Consider the following 22,990-nt stretch of genomic DNA (forward strand, 5'->3'; position numbering starts at 1 on the left):
ACAACATTAGCTAATTAAAGAGGCTAAATTTCCATTTCCATTACTTCCTTTATATACGTACTTGCTCCTATAAAAGTTAAGGCCTTTCTAGTTTTATTCATTGCCTTACAAAGCCAGAAAAGGTCCATCAGAAGTCTAAAACTAGTAATTTTTGCTAAGCAAAGGAGGGGAAAAAGAGGTCTGAATAAATATCCAAAACCACAGAAGTATTTCCAAAGGACTGGAAAAATAAACTGACAAATAAAATGTTCTTATTGTCTCCCATTCATTGTTGCCACCAAAGCTTAAAGAAAATAATTTTAAGTATTTGAAAGGGCTTTGCAGCAACTGCATCATGAAAACTAGTGAAGATTTTTAAACTTTGCTGTAATTTTTATTTTTCATACGTATCACTTAACTATATTGATGTGTTAAGTATGTTTAAGTCCCATCTCAGTCAGGTGAGCGGAATTACTATTGAATTTACATGTAAATTTATGCTTATGCGTTTGCAGAATGTTGGGCTAAGCTACTGAAAACAGAGTTTTGAAGAAATTACTGAAAATAAATTGCTTCTGATGTAACAAAGATGATGTGTAGATAAATATAATGTCCAAAACTATGCTTTGAAGAGTGCTACTCACAACACTGTACAAGCAACACATTTGACTAGCTATATGTCAAATCTGTTGCCACAGACCTGAATTTCTAACAGGCCATAAGAAAACAGTCTAGACAATCTTCCTTCCATTGGTTTAAAACTATCAACACCTACACAAAATACAGAAACAGTGACAATCTTTTTGTTACTTCCCCACTAAACACCTGCATTTAACATCACAGGGTTTGCTCATCATTCAATAAATTAAACTGCTATATCTCTACACCTGAAGTTCCTGTTAAACTTTCCACCTTGCTGAGGTGTGGCATGTTTGTTATTTTTTTAAAGCCACATTTCTACAGTGAATGGAAAACTCCCAGTCACTTCACAAAGCATGTCAGATCAGCTCACTGTCACTCCACAGTTTATAAAGCAAAGCAGAATCAGCACTATAGTTTATTCATATCAGTAAGAAACAAACACTTCTGCAAATACTAACAAACCTTAAAAAACTCTTCAAGCTGTCTGCTGTTATAGAGAGCAGGGATATTGGCAGAAAACTGCAAAAGATCTTCAGCACATTGCCGCCTTTCTTCTATCACAGTTTCATCAAATCGCCCTGGAAAAGACACATAGATTGACAGTTTTAGAAGTAACCACACATTTATTCTGCAGTAATAACCACCATGAAAAAAAAAAAATCAAGAGAAAAGCAACCTTCTGGAGACAATGCCCTGAGTCTACGAAAGTCATTCCAATGCTCGAGGAGAACATAGCAAATCTTCAAACTTCCTATTCTTAATTGTCCCTAGAGTCCCATCTTCTGCAATCCACTCAAATGATGAAAGCTGGCAGCTACGACAAGAATCCTTCGCCCTCTCATCATAAGAATATGTGAGGCAACACTCTTGATTAGCCAAGAGACACTAACGGATGTCCAGTGTTATCTAACAATAAATGATACATGCACAATTTGACAATATGCCAGTCAGTGTCAGCCTTCATTACGGCCCAAATCCTGTAAGGAGCTGAGCATTCTTCACATATTCTCAAGAAAAATGCACAATATGAGCAGACAGTAAACGAAGTATTGCTAAAAGCTCCCAAACAGATCATCAGTTCCAAGGTGCCATTTATGGAGGAGACAGGGTAAGGGAGATGGTGAAGCCCTGCTACTAGGCACTGAAGCTTTCCTCTGAAGTAGCTCCATGCAGACAGGGTCTCATCTCCTCCTGGATTCAAAAGGCAAGCAAAGCTGGGAAACAGCTCATTTATCAAAACATATGATCCTTCCCTTTTCCCTATCCAGCACCCAAGACATTTCAATTAGAAAAAACCACATTTAAAAAACAACCCACAGTTCACCTCCGAGATTTGCTTCTTAGGAGAAAGAGCCCTTGGATTGCTGCCTCAAATTCACACCCTTCACAATTGCACACAACTTATTTTAGCTTTTCATATCAACATCACTTTGTTGTTGAAATAGTTACAAGTTTATAAAAGGAAAAGGGCAGAGGTTAACAGTAATAATTGGAGGAGAATGGAATAGATATTGGAACGGCTATACAGAGGGGAAAAAAAGGACTGGGAAGACGAGTTCAAGAAACAGTATTGCTATAACAGCATGACCAGAAAAATAAGAACCATCTATGACAGCTCTGTGGCATTAACCTTTGAAGAGGACAAAAGAAACATTGAATACAGAAGCAAAATTCATTTATTCTCAGAGCAAGCAAAAAAATAATCCTAGAAGAAAGTATCAAAGCAGGATTCTTTCCAGAAATTCTTCAAGTAAATAGCTCCTGCCCATGTGGTACCAGAAAAAAAGAAAATAAAACTAGAAAGACACATACATAGTCACAAGATCACAAACAAAGCTTTTGGGGGTTATTTTTCCATGAAAGGAAAGGAAAGACATCTTTGGGCTAATTTTCAGTTTGACTTGTTCACCCTGCCCTTTAAGCAGTACAAACTTTAGCAGCTACACAAAAGAGTGAGCAACAAGCAAGCAGAAAGAAGGCAAAGGCAATGGTACCACATTGAGTGTTAACACTGAAAACTGCTCATCAAATTTCCTATGTCTTCAGAGCAACACTGTGGGTGCATTAGGGCTTTTGTTTCATTACACACAAAATAGGACATCCTGAAAAAAAAAACAACTTCCCTTCATACAGCACAGCAGCATACACCAGTTAAATGAATCTACAGAAATAGCAGGAACAGTGTTATAATGAAACAGAAAATCACTTGCAAAGAAGTAAACACTGAACAAGGCCTGAAGCAGGCAACTTTTGCAAGAAAGTTAATTCTACAACATATTTTTCCTGGTTTGCCCAAGGATCTTTCTCTCCCCGATCTACTCGATCACCAAACCAAATAAAAGCTAATTTTCTTCATCACATCTTCTCAATACTTCCACTGGGCACCAGACAGGGCATGCCAGGACCCACACTGCCAGGCTGACCAGCACACATTCACTCTTTGTCCAGGCAGATGCACATTCTTAGGTAAAACCTGAGCCTGTCTGGTCTTTGGCAGCATCACAGCATTTGCTTTCTTCTTACTCAGCTGCTGTTTCACAGACTGCAGAAATACATTTGCAACCACCTTCTCTCTCAAATGTAGCTGATACTAGGCATTTAAGTAAGAAGTTTGAGTTTTCTGACAACAGAATTACATAAGACTTAATCTTCTTAGGAAGTTGAGCTAAAAAAAAAAAAGTAAAAAAAGTAAAAATACATGTTTGAACAGAGCCATTGAAACATTACTCACTGTCACATTTTCCAGCTCATCTGCATCATGATACACTACCACAGAACTAGAGGACTTTGGGAGAAGTGAGAACATAATTCAGTACTGCTTTGTTCACAGGCTATCTGGCATCTTGCTAGCAGTTTCATTCCCAGACAATCCTACCTAACTCCTTTCTCCTCTCCCTTTCTTCATACTTCCAAACAATCCCGTATTGCCCAACACTTATCATTATCATCCTTCCCAATCAAATGTTCAAAGGTGATTAAATAGCCAGCTGACTCTTGAAGCATTTCTATCAGGAAGTCTACCTGCATCTAAATCCATGTTATTTCCACTACTCTTTACAACTCCTAGATATGTGGAAACTTCATTATAGGGATCATGTCTTTCCAGGGTTGTAGGAAGTGTCAACTGCTTTCTTGGCATATAACAAATGCATTAGCACCGTTCTGCTATTCCCCCAGTAATGATCCTTTCAAGATTTCTTATATACATGGAAACCAAATATAAATTCCTGTAAAGAGAATCCACAATTCATTTTCCAGAGCAGATCTGAACAACAAACATCTACCAAGATTTATGTTCATGTTTCAGTAAGTTTCTCACAAGACTTCCAACTGCATATTATACCTAATTCTTAAATACGCTACTTCATTTGGTATTTTCAAATCCCCGAAGCTGCCTTATCTGAGCTTTATAACAAGAATCATCTTTCTGACCCACTGCTAGCAAATTATCGATATCTGGAGTTTTTTGGTTTCTGTTTGTCCAGAGGGAGAGTATTTTCTACACTAGAGTACACTTATGCATACAAGAAATGCTCAGTATAGATACACCAGTATTCTGGTAAAATGCCATGTATAGCCAACACATGGGCATACTTAAAGTGTCCACAAAACAGCGTAGTTTGAAAATACTGAAGAAATTATGTGGATGAATATTAGGGAAAAAAAGAGCAATCACTTTCCAGAAATAAATATCCTAATTGCTGCAAGACAATTCAGAGAAGCTTTAACAGCTGTAACTGTTAGGACATTTTAGGTTCCATATTCAGTCATTATATTTTCTTCATAAAATGGGTGGAAAAGGTTCAAGTGAAGTGCAGACAAAGTGAAACTATTTCTTTTTCCCACCCATAACAAGTTTCATGCTTCAACATGAGCAGTTCTGTTTTAACAGCATAAAAATACACACACTTGCCTGTTATAATTATCAAAAGCTATGGCATAAAACATGCAGTGCAGTTCAGCTCTGCAGATGTGGCAAGTCTTTGGCTGCATGAAAAACGGAGGCACAGCATGACCCATTCATTTTTAAATACATCCCAGTTCTCCACACCATCTCCTGAAACTCTAAATGCTGAACTTGAGATACTGCTCATGTTTAATACTTCTCTTACAAGCAAGCTCAGCTGTCAGAATCACCAATGCTCATTTTGTAAAGTGTACTCTCTGCTAAACAACAGGTACTCATTATTTAAAGCACTAAAATACAAAAAAAAATTAACAAGTTGCTAATAACTACTGGCAATGCTACTTAGTAACTTGTCTAAAAGCTGCAAGAAATGGAAAGTCACCACAGTCAAGAAACACTACAGAAATGCTCCATAATGCAGCCTGACAAGACCTTAAGAGAGATGGATCCTGCAGCTCACCATTACCCAAACAAGAATGAAAGCAAGTTTGTCAAAAACTCAAAATCTACTAACATTACATTTTTCCTCTAGAACAAAAAAAAAATACTAGGACTGAAGAGAAATGCTTTAACTTAAAGTAAAACACAGCAGCTATTATATATAGAAGTGAGACAGAAAGTAAACAGTAAAATTTTACACTTAAATGATTCTTAAATTGAAGAGCAGAGTCAGACATTTCTGTTCCTTTCAGCTATGTGCCAACCATTTAAAACTTATTTTTTACATTACCTCCTCTTTTCTGTATTCTTCTGTGGCTCAGCTTCATTCAACTGTAGTGGGTTTTGTTTTGGTTTATGTTTATTTTCAGAGAGCTTTGTGTAAATAACTACACAGAATATTTCTGTACATTTCCTTCTCTTACAATGTACATTGCAGTCACTTTTGTTCACCAAATACAATGGAAGAAGGATGGCTTTCAGAAAGGATTTTGCTCAATTCTTCCTTTGCTTACAGAGCTAGTGTGACAACACACAATTTGCATATCTGGCAGTTTAAAATCATTTAAGATCTGAGAAGACTGTCCTGTTTTCCACCCCTATTTTCTTTTCTTTTTACTCCTTTCTTCCCTCCTATCATATCTTCTACTTGAAATTAACTTACACTTTGCAAATATTAGCCTTATAAATAACTTGTCCAGTAAGCAGTCTACTCTGAAAAAAGATAAAAATCATCTCAGGATGAAACTAATACTACATTCTCTATTCAACCATCAGCACATAGGTTCTCACATTGCACCAAAATTCACCTCACTTATAAAGGCTGGATACAGTTTAGCTGATATGAATTTAAGGAAATAATTTTACTGAGCTCTGTGCAGAGAGCCAGGAAATCTGCATCAGAGTTCAGTTTCCTTGCCTTACACTTAGCTGGTCCGCATGACAAGGAGTCAAGTCAGAGGCTCCCCCAAAGTTGTAGGAGCAGTTTAGACTTGGGTTATGAGACAAATTCAACTTGTTCAAAGTTGTTTATGCTAGTATATTCTTTAAAGCACCTCAGTGCCACACCTACATGCAGTAGCCATGAAAAATGAACACTAAGCAGCAAAAATTACATGTCTGTGGGAATGTTTGGTCCTAAAACATTGAAAGGAAAATTTATGGTTTCCAGGGTGAGGTTTTGCCTCCAGGGAGTTTCATATAGTTCAGGAGAGCCACCAAATACTCCTCCAGAACCATAAACTTCGGCAGTATTACAATAGCATCACATGAAGTGGTGGAAAAAAGAGTGACTAAACCTCAGTTTTGGCACTTGCCAAACTCACAGGCTTGACTATCCCAAAGTAGTAATAAATGCAAAAAAAAAAAATGCCAAAAAGTATAATACACCGGAAAAAAGGCACACTATTAAAAAAATATCACCATTCAACCAAAAAAATTAAAATGCAGAAAAAAACCCCAAGAGAAATACCTAGGGCACACAAAAGTGCACAAAAGCTTACACTAAAAGCAGGCAAAGACGGTAAAAATGGGTTTTAGCATATTTTGCTACATGAAGCATGTAGTAGATGCATGCCAAAAACCATCACAAGCATAGTGGATGCTAAAACACACTAAAATCACGACACAGGGTAAAAAACATGCAAAAACATGCAGTAGGTGTATGCCAAAAAAATGCGAAACACATGCAGGATGCTAAAGTATGCTAATGTGAGACAGAGGAAAGATATGGGAAAAGATGTTCTAGATGCACATCCAACACCCCTAAAACTGCTAAAAATGCTACACACAAAAAAAAAAACTTGCAAAAATCAGCACCATGCTTGCCAAAAAACACACCAAATGCTAGCTGGATGCTACAACGTGCACAACATGCAAAGCCATGTATGACAATAAACAGAGAACAGGCACAATGCGTGGAAAATGTGGAAACATACACAACAGCATATACTAGATCCACGCCAGAAACTGCCAAACATGCTGAACGCTAAAACAGTTGGAAAAAAAACACAAAAAGACACATGGTAGGAGAATGAACAGGAAAAAAAAGCTAAACCCATGCTGGATTCTAAAAAGACTTAAAAGCATGTCATAAATATGCTCAAGAAAATATACTAAAAAAAAGAAGTGCAAAAATCTTGGCAAAGAAACAAAAAAGTACATGGAAGGTGCGTGCCAAAAAACACCAAACATGCTGTACACTGAAAGCATCACCACAGTAAAGCCAAACATGCTGTGACAATACTTTAGGAACTGAAACACACCAGAAAGACATGCAAAATCCAGACCAGAAACCTTGCCAAAAAAACCCACTACATGTGGAAGATGCATTCAAAAAAAGGCCAAAAAGGGCTGGACACTAGTCAAGGTGCAAGATGCATTAAAAAACCAACATAAACACAGGATGAATGCTTGAAAAATACCAGAAAGGAAAACAAACCCAACCACCATATGAAAACAACTTGTAAACACAATGGAAGGGCCTTCATTACCACAAAACACCTTTGATACTGAAAAGTCTGCCAAAAACCACATCAAAAAAAAAAAGTCTGCAGTAGACTCCTGCCAGAAAAAATGTCAAACACAGATTGGAACTTAAAAACCCAGCCCAATAATTTTACGTGGTAGATGCATACTAAAAAAGCACTAAATACACTGGACAGATTAAAAAAACCCAAACCACTGAATAGCTAAAAAAAAAACAAACTGAAAATCACGCAGCATAAGCATGCCAAAAAAACCCCAAACAACCCAACAACAAAACCTCAACAAAGAAATTCCTGATCAAAATACTTTGTAGCCGTATATGCATGAAGAAAAGCTACACCTAAGAAAGAAAAACACCACAGCAACACTTTAGGAATGAAAAACCACACAAAAAGAAGTCCTGAATTCACACCAGAAACCTTGCCAAAGAAGAGAGCACATGGTAGATGCTTCCCAAAATCGCCATACGTGCTGGATGCTCGAAACAATGCAAAGTACATACAAAAAAACCAAACCCACAAAACACACCACAGGCTGAATACTTTAAAACACCTAAAACATACTAAAACATCTTGTAAATACCACAGAAATGCCTTAGCAACCCCAAAAACAAGTTAGAAAGTGCCCAAAAAACCCACACGAATCAAAGAGCACGACAGACGCATATTAGAAAGCATTAAATACATTTTGGACTATCAGGAACACCCTAGAAATGCCTTACTAGCATTCAAAAACTAAGGCCAAACACCGGACACTTAAAACTTTGCAGAAAATTGTGTGGCACACACGTACCAAAAAACACCATGGAAACCCTAGACACAAAGAACATTACAGCCACACCTTAGGGGCCAATAAACACAACCAAAAAATGCCCAAAGTTCATATCAGGATCCTTGCCAAAAAATCACTAAACACCATGCTAGGTGCATATCAGAAAAAAAGCATAAACAAGTTGGATGCCTTAAAAAAAATACAACTCATCACTGCCACAGAAACACCTTAGTAACCTCAAAAGCATTTTAGAATTCAAAATGCTCACCTAACACCAAACCAAACCAAGTCACATGGTAGACGCATGCAAAGAAATGTCAAACCCTTGCTGTACACCTGAAAAAAAGACATTAAAAAGCTTGGGAGAAAGGCTCAAAAGCATGTGGTAGATGCATGCCAAAAAGCACCAAACCATTCCAGACAGTTAGCAACACCTTAGAAATGCCTCAGAAACATTCACAAAGCATGTGGTAGATGTATGCATAAAAGAAGCCAAACATGCCAGACATATTTAAAAATGCTGAAAAACACTAGAAAAAGCACTGGATATTGTGTGATGCATTTATGCACACCAAAAAAACTGCAACGGTTTGTGCTGAACACAAAGAATACATACTAAAAGCATCATTGCTAAAATAACCACACCAAGCAGCTAAGAAAAAGTGTGATAGGTGGAGTTCTATATGGAGTCCTGCCACTTCACTAGGAGTCCACTTATAGCTCGCTCCTGATGACATCTATGACAGGATGAAGTTAATATGTTTGGGTTTTAAGAGCCAATTACTTTTTGCCATGCATTTCTCATGCAGTCACAATCCTCCTATGAGCTGTTTTGGTGAAATAGTTAACTGCTATTTGTAAAACCAATCTCAAAAACCTAGCTAGATAAAATTGATAACTACAATCAAATTACTAAAATTCTTTTCAGCAACAACCACTTGGTACTTTATTGTACCTCATCATCAAAAATCACAGACAGCTCATGTGTGAAAATCTTGGTTCACTGTTCAAGTGCTGTTCAGAAAGCTAATACAGACTTCAGGGTCCTGAGAACAGGGAACATACCTTGTAAAGATACAAAACACGTCAATTAATATTTGAGCTAATACCTCTAACACGGAAGCAAGGACATAACTACCCCTGTTAAAAAAATAAAGTATCAATCTATGATAGCAGCAAACCTACAAGAAAAACAACAAACCAAAATGCTGAGTACTCAAAGCACATGGAAAGGAGTTCAATGCACCTGCAAAACAGGATGTATTTATAGATATTGAGTTAGCCAAGAATTTCGGCATGTCAAGAAGAAATTAAGCTTACCAAATACTATCGCTTTGGCAAAAGGTGGAAAGAGTTCTGTATGTCTGCATAGGTTTTTATGAATTTGCCAGAGATCTTTGTGCAGCTTCTTAAAGTCACTGTATCTCTTCCAAACGACTATCTGAAGAATAGAAAAGGGAGGGTATTAGTGTGGTTCGTTGTTCATACCACAAATGCATTTTTTAAGCAAATCATGCCATTATGTTCAGCAAATATGTTTAACAAAATTATACAGTCTGAGTTGTCAACTTTTAACAACCATAAAAAAAGTCACTATTCATCCAAAACCCACATGTTGGCTAACAAGACTGCAATGCATAGGAAAAAACATTAAGTTGAAAGAAGGAAACAGAAAGAGCAAAGCCACACTGAGATCCAGAGCTACACAGGAAACCAGTAAGGGAGGAAAAAATGCCAAATGGTGGTGTTGCAGTATTCAACACTCAGCAACATGCTGTGCTTGGCACGGCTGCAGGTATGGGGAAACAATAGCAAAAGAGAACATGAGGGAAGAGAAATCAATAAAGGTAAAGGATTCTTAAGGACAGCACATTAAGCACGCAGGATGACAAACCAGCTCAGAATTTGTTTAGGTAAAATGCTAATCAGGTATAAATGTAAACCCGTATTTTAAATGGTTAGTTACCAATAACCCTGATCAAAAACTGAATATGTTCCTATATAATCTAGGCAAAATTTCCAACTTCAGGAATGTAAAGTTAGCACTGGTTCATTACACCAGCTTTTCCTGACCCATCCTTTCCAGAAAGGAGTAGTCATCTCCCAGCCAGGTATCTACCTTATCCTTCTTCCATCCCATTCTTTTTATTCTTTCCATTCAAGAAAGGAGGAGAACTCAACAGGAAAATCAGGTCAGGGAAAGAACTGAGCAACAAAATTTACACTTGACTGCTACCAGGTTTGCTACCAGGATGTATAAAACAAATACACACACTTTATATCTTGGCCTCATTTTCGCTTAGATTCATTAAGCCATCATAAACCTCAAGTCAAATGTAAAGTGATGAAAGTAGAACAGGGAGGAAAGACAGACCGCAATGCATTCAGCAGTTGATTCCAGTGTTCCACGAGCCTAATGTCTCAATTAGCTTAATACAACTAATCAGTTTAAAAGATTCCAAATATTTCTGACTGATTTAACAGGTTGTCTTCTCATGAATGATTATAATTGAAAAACTACTTTTTTCAAGCAAACCAGATTTAGAGCTAAGTAAAAGGTTTAACAGTAGAGGGTTCTTTGGTTGTTGTTTGTTGAAATTTTGGAGGTTTTCAGGTTTTTTCTTTAAACACGAAGGTCAGTGGCTTTTTAAGTTTCAGCAGGTGCATGTCCTACCCACAAAACACCGCAGGTGTAAGGTAACAGGACTGTTAACAGTGGATACGCAAAGCTTTAATATGGCAACACTCCATCCACCTTATAAACTTAGCTATACTGCAACTAGCAGTCCCAATTCAGCGCCAACTATTGTGCAAACATTTCGAGGACTCAATTAGAAATAGTACTTGGTGGAGTTCAACAGACAAGGGAAGAAAAATCAGAATCTCTCAAGAAGGTCAACAAGCCATTTTGCTATCAGAACCGATACTTTTTCAATGTTGTACTTCCATCTAATCCAATATCCAGAAAGTGGATGATCAGCACTTCTTGAGCAGCATGCATACAGAACATAAATTTGCTTAAGATGGCAAGGTCTTGAAACACTAAGTTTCTGCATTGTCAGTACTTGAAGACAACATGAAAAGCTGCCAGAAAAGAAGAGCACGAGATTCCGTTCCACTAAAAAAGTATCATTTTTTACTGCTGCAAGAGGAAAAAAGCTTGCATAGCAAAAGCAGTCAAAATCACCCTAAAACCTTTCACAAACTCGTGGAAATCATACCTGTGCATGTATGTGGCTCAGCAAAGTTAGCAAAGTTCCCACTCTAACATACTCATTATTAGAAATTAAGGAAGGACATGTTGTACTGTGAGGCCCAACAAAACACAGTAAGTATACCATAGAACATGTTAGACTTGTAAGGTAATAAGGTGCTTGCCATGGCCAGAACTAGTAGATCTCTATTAACTTAAGTGACTCATCAGTTCCACAAAGAACAATCTCTAACTCATTCATGGAGGAGGAAAAAAAACCCACAAGAGTACTGTAGCTACAATCACCTCACACACCATGTTGCCACTATCAATCCCCAGAAGCGTGGAAATTAAAGTTAACTATGACAGAAAGACCAGTGGACTTAACTCCTCCACACACAACTTCACAGTAACTTCTTTCATCTTTTTGAGGGGAAAGCCCTTACAACATTATCTTCCTTCCTGTCCCAGCAACAACAGCTGGGATTACGTTGCAATGTATTTGGCTGCAGCAGGAGAGATGCTGCATTAAAGGCTTGTATCCCAAAGGGCAGTTAAAAGAGGTGACACAAAACTGGTAAGTAGAGATGAGGTCACAAGACACGCTCTTATGTTCAGTTGCACACATGTAATGAACGTATTAATATCACAGCAGTGACATTAAGAGACTTCAGAATAAGTAGCCAGGCACAGCTAAGTGGTCTTGTAAGGGTGCAGGAAAGGTGTTGCATGACACAAATTATAAAGCAACAGGGTGGTTCTATGCACCAAATTTTGTCAGCTGAATTTCTAATGGACTATCCTGGAAAACTGAGCTAAATTTACTTTCAGTGGAAACAGGTTAGGAGCATTTTCTTTCTCTTTAATTCTCTTTTTTTATCATAATAAGCCCCGTATACAGAAAGGCTCCCAACATATCTGAGTTTCTGACTACAGTTCACCCTTATGGCAACTATAATCAAGGATATTCTTTCTAATAACTAGGTACTTTCAGATGCTCACTTATAACAGAACTGCACCACACGTGACAGGCTATCGCATGCAAAATAATTAACTTGGTACAATGAAGGGTGGAAAAGAGCAATCATCATGAAGTTCATAGGACATTTATGTATTTTTATTGTCTAGGGAACTCTCCATGGCTAACCTACAGCCACAGACCAAAGCAGCAGACAAAGCAATGAGTAACAGATACGGTTTTGCTATTGTTTCAGAACTACTTAACATATATGCATGCAGTACTCTAGCTGAAAAACACTTACACTATGTTTTTCCTGATGAATGACTCATCAACAGCTGCTATAAAGTGTTTTTCCAAAAAATTAAGATTAAGGTAATGGCAGAATGTGCGCATGGATAGGTTCAATTCAGGAGTCTCCCTGGAAAAGGTGAACACGAAGCTACAAACTACAGTAATGCAGTTCTAAAACTAGATCTATGATCATCTCCAATTCTGATAGGCTATTTTAATCTTCTAGAGATTCAGAACATACAAAAAGCATGAATCCTCATGTTTGTCTGATTCTCAAGATTTCAAAGAAGGATGCAACAAAGGGGTGTTAGGTGTATTAGCCAATTCTCACCTCTGCCAAGCCACTAATCAGTAACACGTGTTTGACCCCACAGAGATACAATTAATTCATTTATGGGCTCTTCTTTTCATCAGCTATCCAGGTTCTCCTCAACTGTAATAAGAGACTGCACCAGAAATTGAACATACATATGTTACACGATGTCTGAAAAATCATATGGTTGTGCTTTTGAAGGAAGACTTTGCATGGATGTAGCATAATAGTATCAACGTTGAGTCATCAGTCCAGAAGAAATCAAGATGAAAAAAAAAGTTTTAATCTAAAGAAAAGAAAAAATAAACCACAAGCCATAGAAGTATGATGTATTTTTTTGTTGGAGCCTTTTCAGAAGTGGCAAAGAGTAAGCAATTTTGAAGTTTTACCGCTAGGAGATACTAAAGGAGCCTCAGAGAAACAGGCATAATATATGACTTGCAGTCTAATCTTTCTCAACTACTCTTAAGCTCCTCCATTCTCCCTCTTCACCAACAGACAGTAATGATGCAGGCTTTTCAGTGAAGTATTGGTTAAAGAGGAAAAGAGTGCCTACAGCTGAGACCTAAGACTTGGATTGTGGACTGATCTCTAATTTTACCAATAAGAGTTAAGTAACCATCAATTTGCCAATTTCAGCTTTGAGAAAAGAGCTTGCAAAGCTATCAAAACAGCTCGGTCATCAAAAGAGGCTTTACTTCCTAAAACTTTGTTTCAAGTGATTCATCAGGGAGGGATGAATTGCAACATGTTACCCTAGCTACTGTTTTCAACTATGAAAGCTAAAGACAAAATGGAAACATACAAAAACCTGCTTGCTCAATTACAGTGACAAAACACACAGAACGTGCTAAATTACATCAAAGATGCTTCAAAACGCACAGTGTGATACACAAAGACATTTGTACAAAGTTTAAACTGTTACCTCCTGGACATCCTCTGGATTTTTTCTTGAAACAATCTGAAAAGCAAAACAAGAAAAACAGATAAATGCTTGTCTTTTCAGTTTAGAAGTTAGAGAGAGGAACACACAATGATTTGTTGCTGCAGAGAAAAATCTGGAAAAATGCAAACAGTTTCATGTTCCTCTGCGATGAGAAATGTTTCCATTTAGTTCTAGGGAAGTCTAACACCCAAATGCAACATGGCAAGATATTTTACCAGCAGTCAGTTGCTGCAGTTAGAAATAAAGAAGGTATCTCACAAATAAAAAAACAAAAAAAAACCCAAACAAACAAAACAAACAAACAAAAAAAAAACCACTAACGGCATAGAGTACTTCCCCCATCATCTTCCCATTCTCCTCCTATTAATTCATATTAGGGCCACATTACTCCCAATAAGCAGAACTAATCAAGGCTACTTGGCTTAATATCAGCTGCATACAACCTCAATGTGAATGTGAGGCTTTGCATTTACTAAGACAGCATTTCTACTTTACTTACAGCCATCAATGCGCACACGTCTGACTCTATCCCTCTGTATTTGTTTCTCCTTAAACACTCTTAGCCTAATTAATTATAAATTATTTTGTCCAGGGAAAATTGCAGTGAAAATGAGGCTTGGTTGCACACCATAAAGAAGCCCTGTGTTTTGTCAGGATTTCTTTCTTTACATAAATATTGATCACAAAAACATTTGTAATCCAAGTTCTATATTGGGTTTACAAATAGCAGCAAGAGCATATCCACCCAAACAAACAAATCAACTAAAGACATCTTTAATTCATAACTTCAATTATCTTGTGCAAATCAGCATATCCTTCATTATAACTCAGCCAAAGCTGTTTAACAAAATAATTAGCCTATTGTTAGCTAAAGCAAAACATGGCATTCTCAATCCAAACTGAAACTATCCACACACTGACACTCTCCAGAATAATTAATGCTGTGAACAGGTGATGCACATAGGCAAGCGTAAGGAGTCCATGACACTTGCACCCCAGAGATTAAAACACCATCCCACTGTACTGCAAGCCCCACACAGCTCGTTCTAAGATGGAAGTCACTGAGACTACGCTTTCCACTTGCTCAGTGACAGTGAAATACTCCTTACGCTCCTCACAAACCAGCTGTCTTCCGCACTTTCATTTTTCAAGAATCCTTGTCAAAGCCTCCCAGATTTCGTAACATCGGTTTACTACACAGCCCAGCCACTGTAATCTTTCACATATTTTGGAGGAGAAAACACAGAAAAAAAAGTATTACTTTCTCTAGCAATCTCCCAAAAGACACAAAATATTTTCCTTCACAAGTCTAAGTTCTTTCTCTCACCTTGCACATTAAAGTCCTCTTCTTCCCACGTAGTCTACATTGATAAAACCTTCCTCAACTTTTCCTTGCTCTTGAGTAATCTAACATTTGGCAACTTTACCAGATTTTAACCTTGGCAGCTGTTGCTCCTTCATTCACTACCAGGCAGTTCACATGTACAACTGGTAAAGTATTTCTAACCTTCTTTTCTAACAGCTGATGTACTTGATGTAAGGAGCCTGTAGCGCTGGGGGAAGAAGATATCATAGGCATGGCTACACATCACAGAAGAACACAAAAGGGCACACGCTAACTGCTTTGCTTTGCAGTTCACCTTTAGTTAAAGCCTTGCAACAGTTTTGGCAGCTAGGTAAGTTACCAGATGGGCAGAAGGAGACCCAGAGAGATGAGTAATTACCCAGCCAGTTAGCAAGAATCTGGAATAAAACCCAGAGGCCCTGTTTCACACTTGTTCTAATGTTACATTGCCTTCTATATCTATCGGCCACGCCAACTTTAAGTCAGTACATAATAATTTATGTGTTGTCCTACATTGTTCTTCACATCTTTTTCTGAAGGTCAACTTCAGAAGAGGTCTGCCCCTTCAATACAACCTGTAATCAACCTACAGACTTGGCAAAGATGATCCAATCCCCCAAATATTCAGTGCACTTTTTTAATCCTCCCATAAGGATCAGTGCAGTCAGTTCCTTCTGCAAATCTGTAATGCAAGCAACTCTAATCTATTTTTAAGAATATCATTAGGTGAATGATACCAATAAGTTAACCAACGCATAACTACTGTGTCAGCCTCTGAAAACAAGGATCCTACAAGGATCTTCACCATCGAATAAAGTATTTCAGATTATCCTGGTTCTTGTCTGACCTGCAGATATCCAACATAACTCATTAGGATTCTAATTATCTATACCTAAGTATTAATATCTGTGATCTTCTAAACTACCTGAACTTCTATTAGTGGCCTATATTTTCAGATAGCATTAAAGAACACTCTTTGTTTCACAGCTTGCTGATATTTCTTTCTGTTCTTTAGCCTTTGAAAATGCATATAAAAAAGCCATTATTCATTTAATCTTATCTGCTCTTACTATTATTTCACCTTTCACAAGTAAATAAGAAACATATTCTCTGCTACACAAATAAAACCTTTAAGAAAAAGTTGTCATAAGGACAGACCACCTTAACACTCAGAAGAGACTGTATGAGCAGTTGTGTCTTTGGGTCAGATGCACAGGACACATTAAACAACTGCTCTCTCATCCATCAATATTTATCATTACATTGGAATAGTAAGTTCCTTCAACTTAGTTTCACAAAAGTTCACACATCCACCACTGAAAGGAACCTGAAATCTCCACTAGCACACACTGAGTACCCTAGATCTTCAGCCAGAAGGATATTCAACACAACAGAAAGATCCACCTCACTTTTTTCCTGGCGGTCCCCCAAAGTAGCTGAGTATCAGATCTGCAAATACAGCTGTAGTGCTGTGATATCAACTATGGAGCCAGATCACTGCAGGAACAGGAGGGAGGAATAGGAGCAGAGTTAAAAGGAAGGTAACAGATATGTATAATGAATTATTTAATTCAGCATCTAACTTCTCAAATCCTCACCTCAAGTACTACATAACACAGCACCAGTTAGAGACCTACTGAAACAAAAGTTATTTTAAAATAATACATTTGTGAATCCAAAGGTTCCTTTGCTGCATAAAGGAAAAAATACTTTTTCACTTTGAGGATTTTAGACATTAAAACACACTCAAGAACTAATGGTCTCCAGTTAGTTCAGATTAATTTGGACCGTGCACAGACTAACCATCTCCTACTTCTGCACTAAATCACGTGCACTCAAACCACCTGATTCTGCACCACCTCATTTGGAAAAGCATCTGCACATCTACAACTTATGGGACACGGAGAAGCAGTGACATTCCTCACCAGTCAGTTACAACTTGCTCTTGAACAATTCTGCATGAACCGAAGTATCACAGAGCATTTTAACTGGCTTCATTCAGTAAGAACCAGAATAAGCAGAAGCCTTGGCTCATTCCAGTTACTTACTGTTGCACTGACACAACTTTATGAAACACTTAGCCCACCAGAAAGATGCAATGGCACCATTTTCCTCCTTGCCTCCATCTCAGGAAAGGCTTTTTAACTTAAAACATCACAGGGAAAAACAACTATTTTTCTTTCTTTCTTTTTCTTTTAAAAGATACTATGTTTTATAGAACTAAAAAGAACATTTTCAACATGTGCCATATTTGCATTCAGTAGATTTGTATACATCTATCTGACAAAAAAAAAGAATTTTAAAAACATGTTTTTAATTTCACAAGTCACACAAAGTGATGACAGTCAAACCACCTGAGCACTACAAGATATATACACATACAGAATGCTGTATTATTTTAATTAAGGGAAGGGTGCACATAAACATAAGTTGCTCTCAGAGGCAGAACGTCTACAGCTGCAGTAGTTACAAGATCACAAGTCATTTAAATAAGCTCTGTTCCTCTGTAACACTTTCTGATACTTTTAATATATCCCACAATACCAGTGACCTGAACTCCCACTGCTCTTGCACCTATCTCTCCCTATATTTACTTACTCTGCTCCCTTTTTGGCTTAAATAGGAAAGCAGAGGAGAAAAGAAAGCAAGACATTTCCCTAGGGGAACAGAAGAAGCTTTCAGCAAAACTAGCACCACAACAGCTTATGCTATCATTATTTGCTTCAGCTTTCCTTCTTTTCCTACCAGGCCTCTCTTTATTCATCCAGACCCTCTTATGTCCAAATGGGGTTGAGCATCAGGCACACACAGCCCTTCAGAAAGGGGCTGTCTGAATACCCAGCTCAAGTGGCTCTGTAATTCCAGCACAGGCATGCTGTACCTCTCTGCCCGCTCATCATTTCCTCCAGAGCAGACTGCGCTGTGGGACACGCAGGAAGACAGAGCAATTTGCCTGTCACCTATCCAAGAGATTTTGGGGAGAAGAAGTTGGGGGGGAAGGAAGGAAGGAAGGAAGGAAAGAAAGGCAGAGTTGTTTGGTTTTAAGCCATTCTGGTATGCCCTGCAACAAACAGGAAAGACATTGACAGTTAATTGCAACTCACGCTTGAGGCAACCACAAAGCTACAAGTGTCGTGGAATCATTGGGTTGGACAAGGCCTTTGGAATGAGGCTCTGAGCAATCTGATCTAGCTGAAGATGCCCCTGTTCACTGTAGGGAGGTTGGACCAGATGACCTGTAAAGGCCCCTTCCAACCCAAACCATTCTATGATTCTATGATCATTGAGTCCAATTGCACTGTTCCAATACTAAAACACAGAACCATAGAATAGTTTGGTTTGGCAGGGACCTTAAAGATCATCTAGCTCCAAGCCCCAAGTCATAAGCAACTGAGGCAGTGCCTGACATGAGAAATCATAAGCTTTCTGGAGGTTGTGGTTTTCACAAAGGTCTGCTTAGGAATTAATCTTCCCTGGAGAGAGTAGCTTGAGAACGTAGGATATGTTCCCGTTTTATGCAAGAGCTCTTCACACAAATCATAGAATCACAGAATCACTAAGCTACAGAAGACCTCTTGGATCATCAAGTCCAACCACTTCTATCTGCCACTAAACCATGTTCCTGAGCTCCTCGTCTACTCATCTTTTAAATACCACCAGGGAAGGTGACTTCATCATCTCCCTGGGCAGCCCCTTCCAGTGCCCTATGACCCTTTCTATGAAAAATTTTTTCCTGATATCCAGTCTGAACCTCCCCCAACGCAGCTTGAGGCCATTCCCCCTTGTCCTATCACCTGTCACTTGGGAGAAGAGGCCAGCACCCTCCTCTCTACAATCTCCTTTCAGGTAGTTGTAGAGAGCAATAAGGTCTCCCATCAGCCTCCTCTTCTCAAGGCTAAACAACCCCAGTTCCCTCAGCCGCTCTTCATAAGACTCCCTCAGCACCATATCTACCCATCTTTTAAATACCTCTAGGGATAGTGACTCCACTGTTTCCCCAGGTAGCCTATTTCAGTGCCTGACAAACCCTTCCGGCGACCGACAACCCTTCCCATGCACAACCACCCTTCCTGTGTCCAACAAACACTTGCAGTGCACAACCCTTTCAAATGTCTGACAACCCTTCCCGCACCCAACCACCTTTTCCCATGCATGACAACCCTTGCAGCACATGACAAACCTTCCAGCGCACGACAAACCTTCCTGTGACAACCCCCCTTCCCGCACACAACCATTCCAGCACCTGACAAGCCTTCTCCATGCGTGGCAACCCTTCCAGCATACAGCCATCCTCTCCATGCATGACAATGCTTCCCATGCACGACAAACCGTCCCAGCACACAAGAAACCCTCCCAGAAAACAACCACCATTCCCATGCCCAACAACGTTTCCAGCACACAACCACCCTCCCCTGCACATAACTATCCTTCCCATGAATAACCACCCTTCCACACATGCAACAAACTCTGTCCCGTGTGCCACAAACCCCTTCCCATGCATGACAGCCCTCCATGCATAGGACAACCCTCCTTCTTGCACATGACCTTTCCAGCACCCGACCATCCTTTCCCACGCACAAGAAACCCTCTCCATGCATGACGACCCTTCCCGCACATGACAAACGCTCCCAGCGCACCACCACCATTCCCATGCCTGACAACCTTTCCAGCGCACGACCACCCTCCCCAGCACATGACTATCCTTCCCACGAATAACCACCATTCCTGTGCACAACCACCCTTCCCTTGCCCAACAACCCCTTCCCTTTCCCATGTACAATAAACCCTTGCCGCACGCAATCAACCCTTCCTGCACATGACTACACTCCAGGCAAACAACCACCATTCCCGCAAACAACAATCCCTTCCGGAGCACAGCAACCCTTCCAGCGCCCAACCAACCCTTTCCAATGCCTGACTACCCTTCCCCGTGTGTGATCAACCTTTCCCCATGCGCAACCAACCTTTCCAGCATACGACCAACCCTTCCTGTACATGACCACCCTTCACACAGACAACCACAATTCCAGTGAACAACAACCCTTTCCAGTGCCCAACCACCCTTTCCTGCGCACAACAAACTCCCTCCATGCATGACAACCCTTCCTGTGCATGACAAACCCTCCCCGGGCATGACAAACCCTTCCCCTTGCACAACCAACCTTTCCAATGCCTGACAACCTTTCCCCATGCACAACCTACCTTTTCCCACGTGTGACGAACCTTTCCAGCGCACAACCAACCCTTCCCAGTGCACAGCCACCCTTGCCACGCGCAACTCTTTCTAATGTCTGACAACCTTTCCCGCACCTGACCACCCTTCACAGTGCATGACAAACCCTTCCCACGCACGACAACATTTCTGAGGCCTGAAAACGCCTCCTGCATATGACAACCTTCCCCATGCACGACAACCTTTCCTGCATGCGACCACCCTTCCCAGTGTGCAAGCATCCTTTCCCACATGTGACAAATCCTTCACACAGACAACCACTATTCCCACGTGCGACCACCCTTTCCAACGCGTGACCACACTCCTTCCTGTGCACAACAAACCCTCTCCATGCATGACAACCCTTACTGTGCATGACAAACCCTCCCAGCACACAACAACCCTCTCCGCAAATGACCACCCTTGTGGTGCATGACAACCCTTGTTGCACAAAAACACCCGCGCTGCGCACGACCACCTTTCCCATGCCTGACAACCAATTCCAGCAGCCGACAACCCTTCCCACGCACAATCTTTCCAGCAAATGACCAGCCTTCCAGTGCACAAGAATCTTTCCAGCACCTGATCACCTTTCCCAAGCTCAACCACCCTTCCCATGCACGACCTCCCTTTCCAGTGCCTGACAACTCTTCCCATACACGACCTTTCCAGTGAACGAGTAGCCTTCCAATACACAGCAACCTTTCCAGCGCCTGAACACCTTTCGCAAGTGCAACCACACTTCTCATGTGCGACCACCCTTTCCAGCACCTGACCACCCTTCCCATGTGTGACCAGCGTTTCCAGGGCCTGAGAACCCTTCCCACACGCAACCACCCTTCCCACAGGCAAACTTTCCAGCAAACAATCAGTCAGCCAATGCACGACAACCTTTCCAGTGCCTGACAACCCTTCCCACGTGCCACCACCCTTTCCAGTGCCTCTCAACCCTTCCCACGCATGACCTTTCCAGCAAACGACCAGCCTTCCAATGCATGACAACCTTTCCAGTACCTGACCACCCTTCCCACGCGCGACCACCCTTTCTAGGGCCTGACAACCCTTTCAATGTGTGACCACCCTTCCCAGCACATTACCTTTCCAGGGAACGAGTAGCCTTCCAATGCACAGCAACCTTTCCAGTGCTTGACCACCTTTCCCAAGCGCGACCACCCTTTCCAGGGCCTGACCACCCTTCTCATGTGTGACCAGCGTTTCCAGGGCCTGAGAACCCTTCCCACGTGCAACCACCCTTCCCACATGTGAACTTTCCGTCGAACGACCAGCCGTCCAACGCACGACAAACTTTCCAGCGCCTGACCACCCTTCCCAAGCGCGACCACCCTTTCCAGGGCCTGATCACCCTTCCCACGCGCGACCACCCCCTCCGGCCCAGGCAGCGGCTGGCAGGAGGGGCTGGGGCCCAGCTCCGCGGCGGCTCCCGCGCCCGAGCGCTCCCCGCCAGCCTCCCCCCCAGCGCGGGGTTTCCCCGTCGCGGCGCCCCCGCAGCCCCGGGACTCACCCGCGCCGTGACCTTGTAGACGGTGTGGCCGCGGGGGTGCCGCCGCGGCTCGGTCACCGTGTAGAAGCGGGCCAGGCCGGCGGCGCCGCGCTCCCGCGGGCTCTGCATGCCGCCGCCCCCCCCCCCAACTCTTCCCTCCCCGCCGCCCCAGCGCCGCGGCGGAAGCGGCGCCCGGGAACGCCCCGCGGGCGGGCGGGGCCGCCGGGGCACCGCGCTGGGGGTGGGCGCGGCTGCCGGGAGCCCCCGCCCGAGCGACAGGGTCTGCACCTGGGCCGAGACAATCCGCGGTTTCAGAGCAGGATTGGGATGATGATGTGATGGAGAGCGGCCCTGCGGAGAAGGACTCGGGGTGTTGGTGGATGAGAAGCTCGACATGAGCCGGCAGTGTGTGCCCAAAGGCCAACAGCATCCTGGGCTGCATCGAGAGAAGCGCGGCCAGCAGGGCGAGGGAGGGCATTCTGCCCCTCTGCTTCGCTCTCATGAGGCCCCACCTGGAGCACTGTGTCCAGTTCTGGAATCCCCAACATAAGAAAGATATAGAGCTGTTGGAACGGGTCCAGAAGAGGGTCATGAAGACGATCCGAGGGCTGGAGCACCTACCATACGAGGACAGGCTGAGAGAGTTGGGGTTGTTCAGCCTGGAGAAGAGAAGCCGTCGAGGAGGTCTTATAGCAACCTTCCAGTACCTGAAGGGGCTACAGGAAAGCTGGGGAGGGACTGTTCACAAAGGCTTGTAGTGATAGGGCTACGGGTAATGGCTATAAATTGGAGAGGGGCAGATTTAGACTAGGCATAAGGAGGAATTTCTTCACGGTGAGTGTGATGCAGCACTGGCACAGGTTGCCCAGGGAAGCTGTGGCTGCCCCATCGCTGGAGGTGTTCAAGGCCAGGTTGGATGAGGCTTTGAGCAGCCTGGTCTGGTGAGAGGTGTCCCTGCCCATCACAGGGGGGTTGGAAATGGATGGGCTTTGAGGTCCCTTCTA

At 41.5% G+C, this 22,990-nt stretch overlaps 1 protein-coding gene across 2 annotated transcripts in view; it reads right to left on the reverse strand.

Moving 5' to 3' along the window:
• RPS6KC1 (ribosomal protein S6 kinase C1) overlaps positions 1 to 22,127 on the reverse strand; it is a 94,361-nt gene extending 72,234 nt beyond the window's left edge. For both annotated transcript variants that reach the window (XM_069852823.1, XM_069852822.1), the window contains exons 1-4: positions 22,008 to 22,127; positions 13,908 to 13,943; positions 9,545 to 9,665; positions 1,084 to 1,199 (exon numbers count right to left, since the gene is read on the reverse strand). In XM_069852823.1, the coding sequence (XP_069708924.1) occupies positions 1,084 to 1,199; positions 9,545 to 9,665; positions 13,908 to 13,943; positions 22,008 to 22,115 (381 nt within the window). In that variant the 5' untranslated portion in view covers positions 22,116 to 22,127. The remainder of the gene's footprint in view (positions 1 to 1,083; positions 1,200 to 9,544; positions 9,666 to 13,907; positions 13,944 to 22,007) is intronic.
• Between the last annotated feature and the right edge of the window lie 863 nt (positions 22,128 to 22,990).

This window comes from Phaenicophaeus curvirostris, chromosome 2 (assembly GCF_032191515.1).
Source record: "Phaenicophaeus curvirostris isolate KB17595 chromosome 2, BPBGC_Pcur_1.0, whole genome shotgun sequence".
Lineage (NCBI taxonomy): Eukaryota > Metazoa > Chordata > Aves > Cuculiformes > Cuculidae > Phaenicophaeus > Phaenicophaeus curvirostris.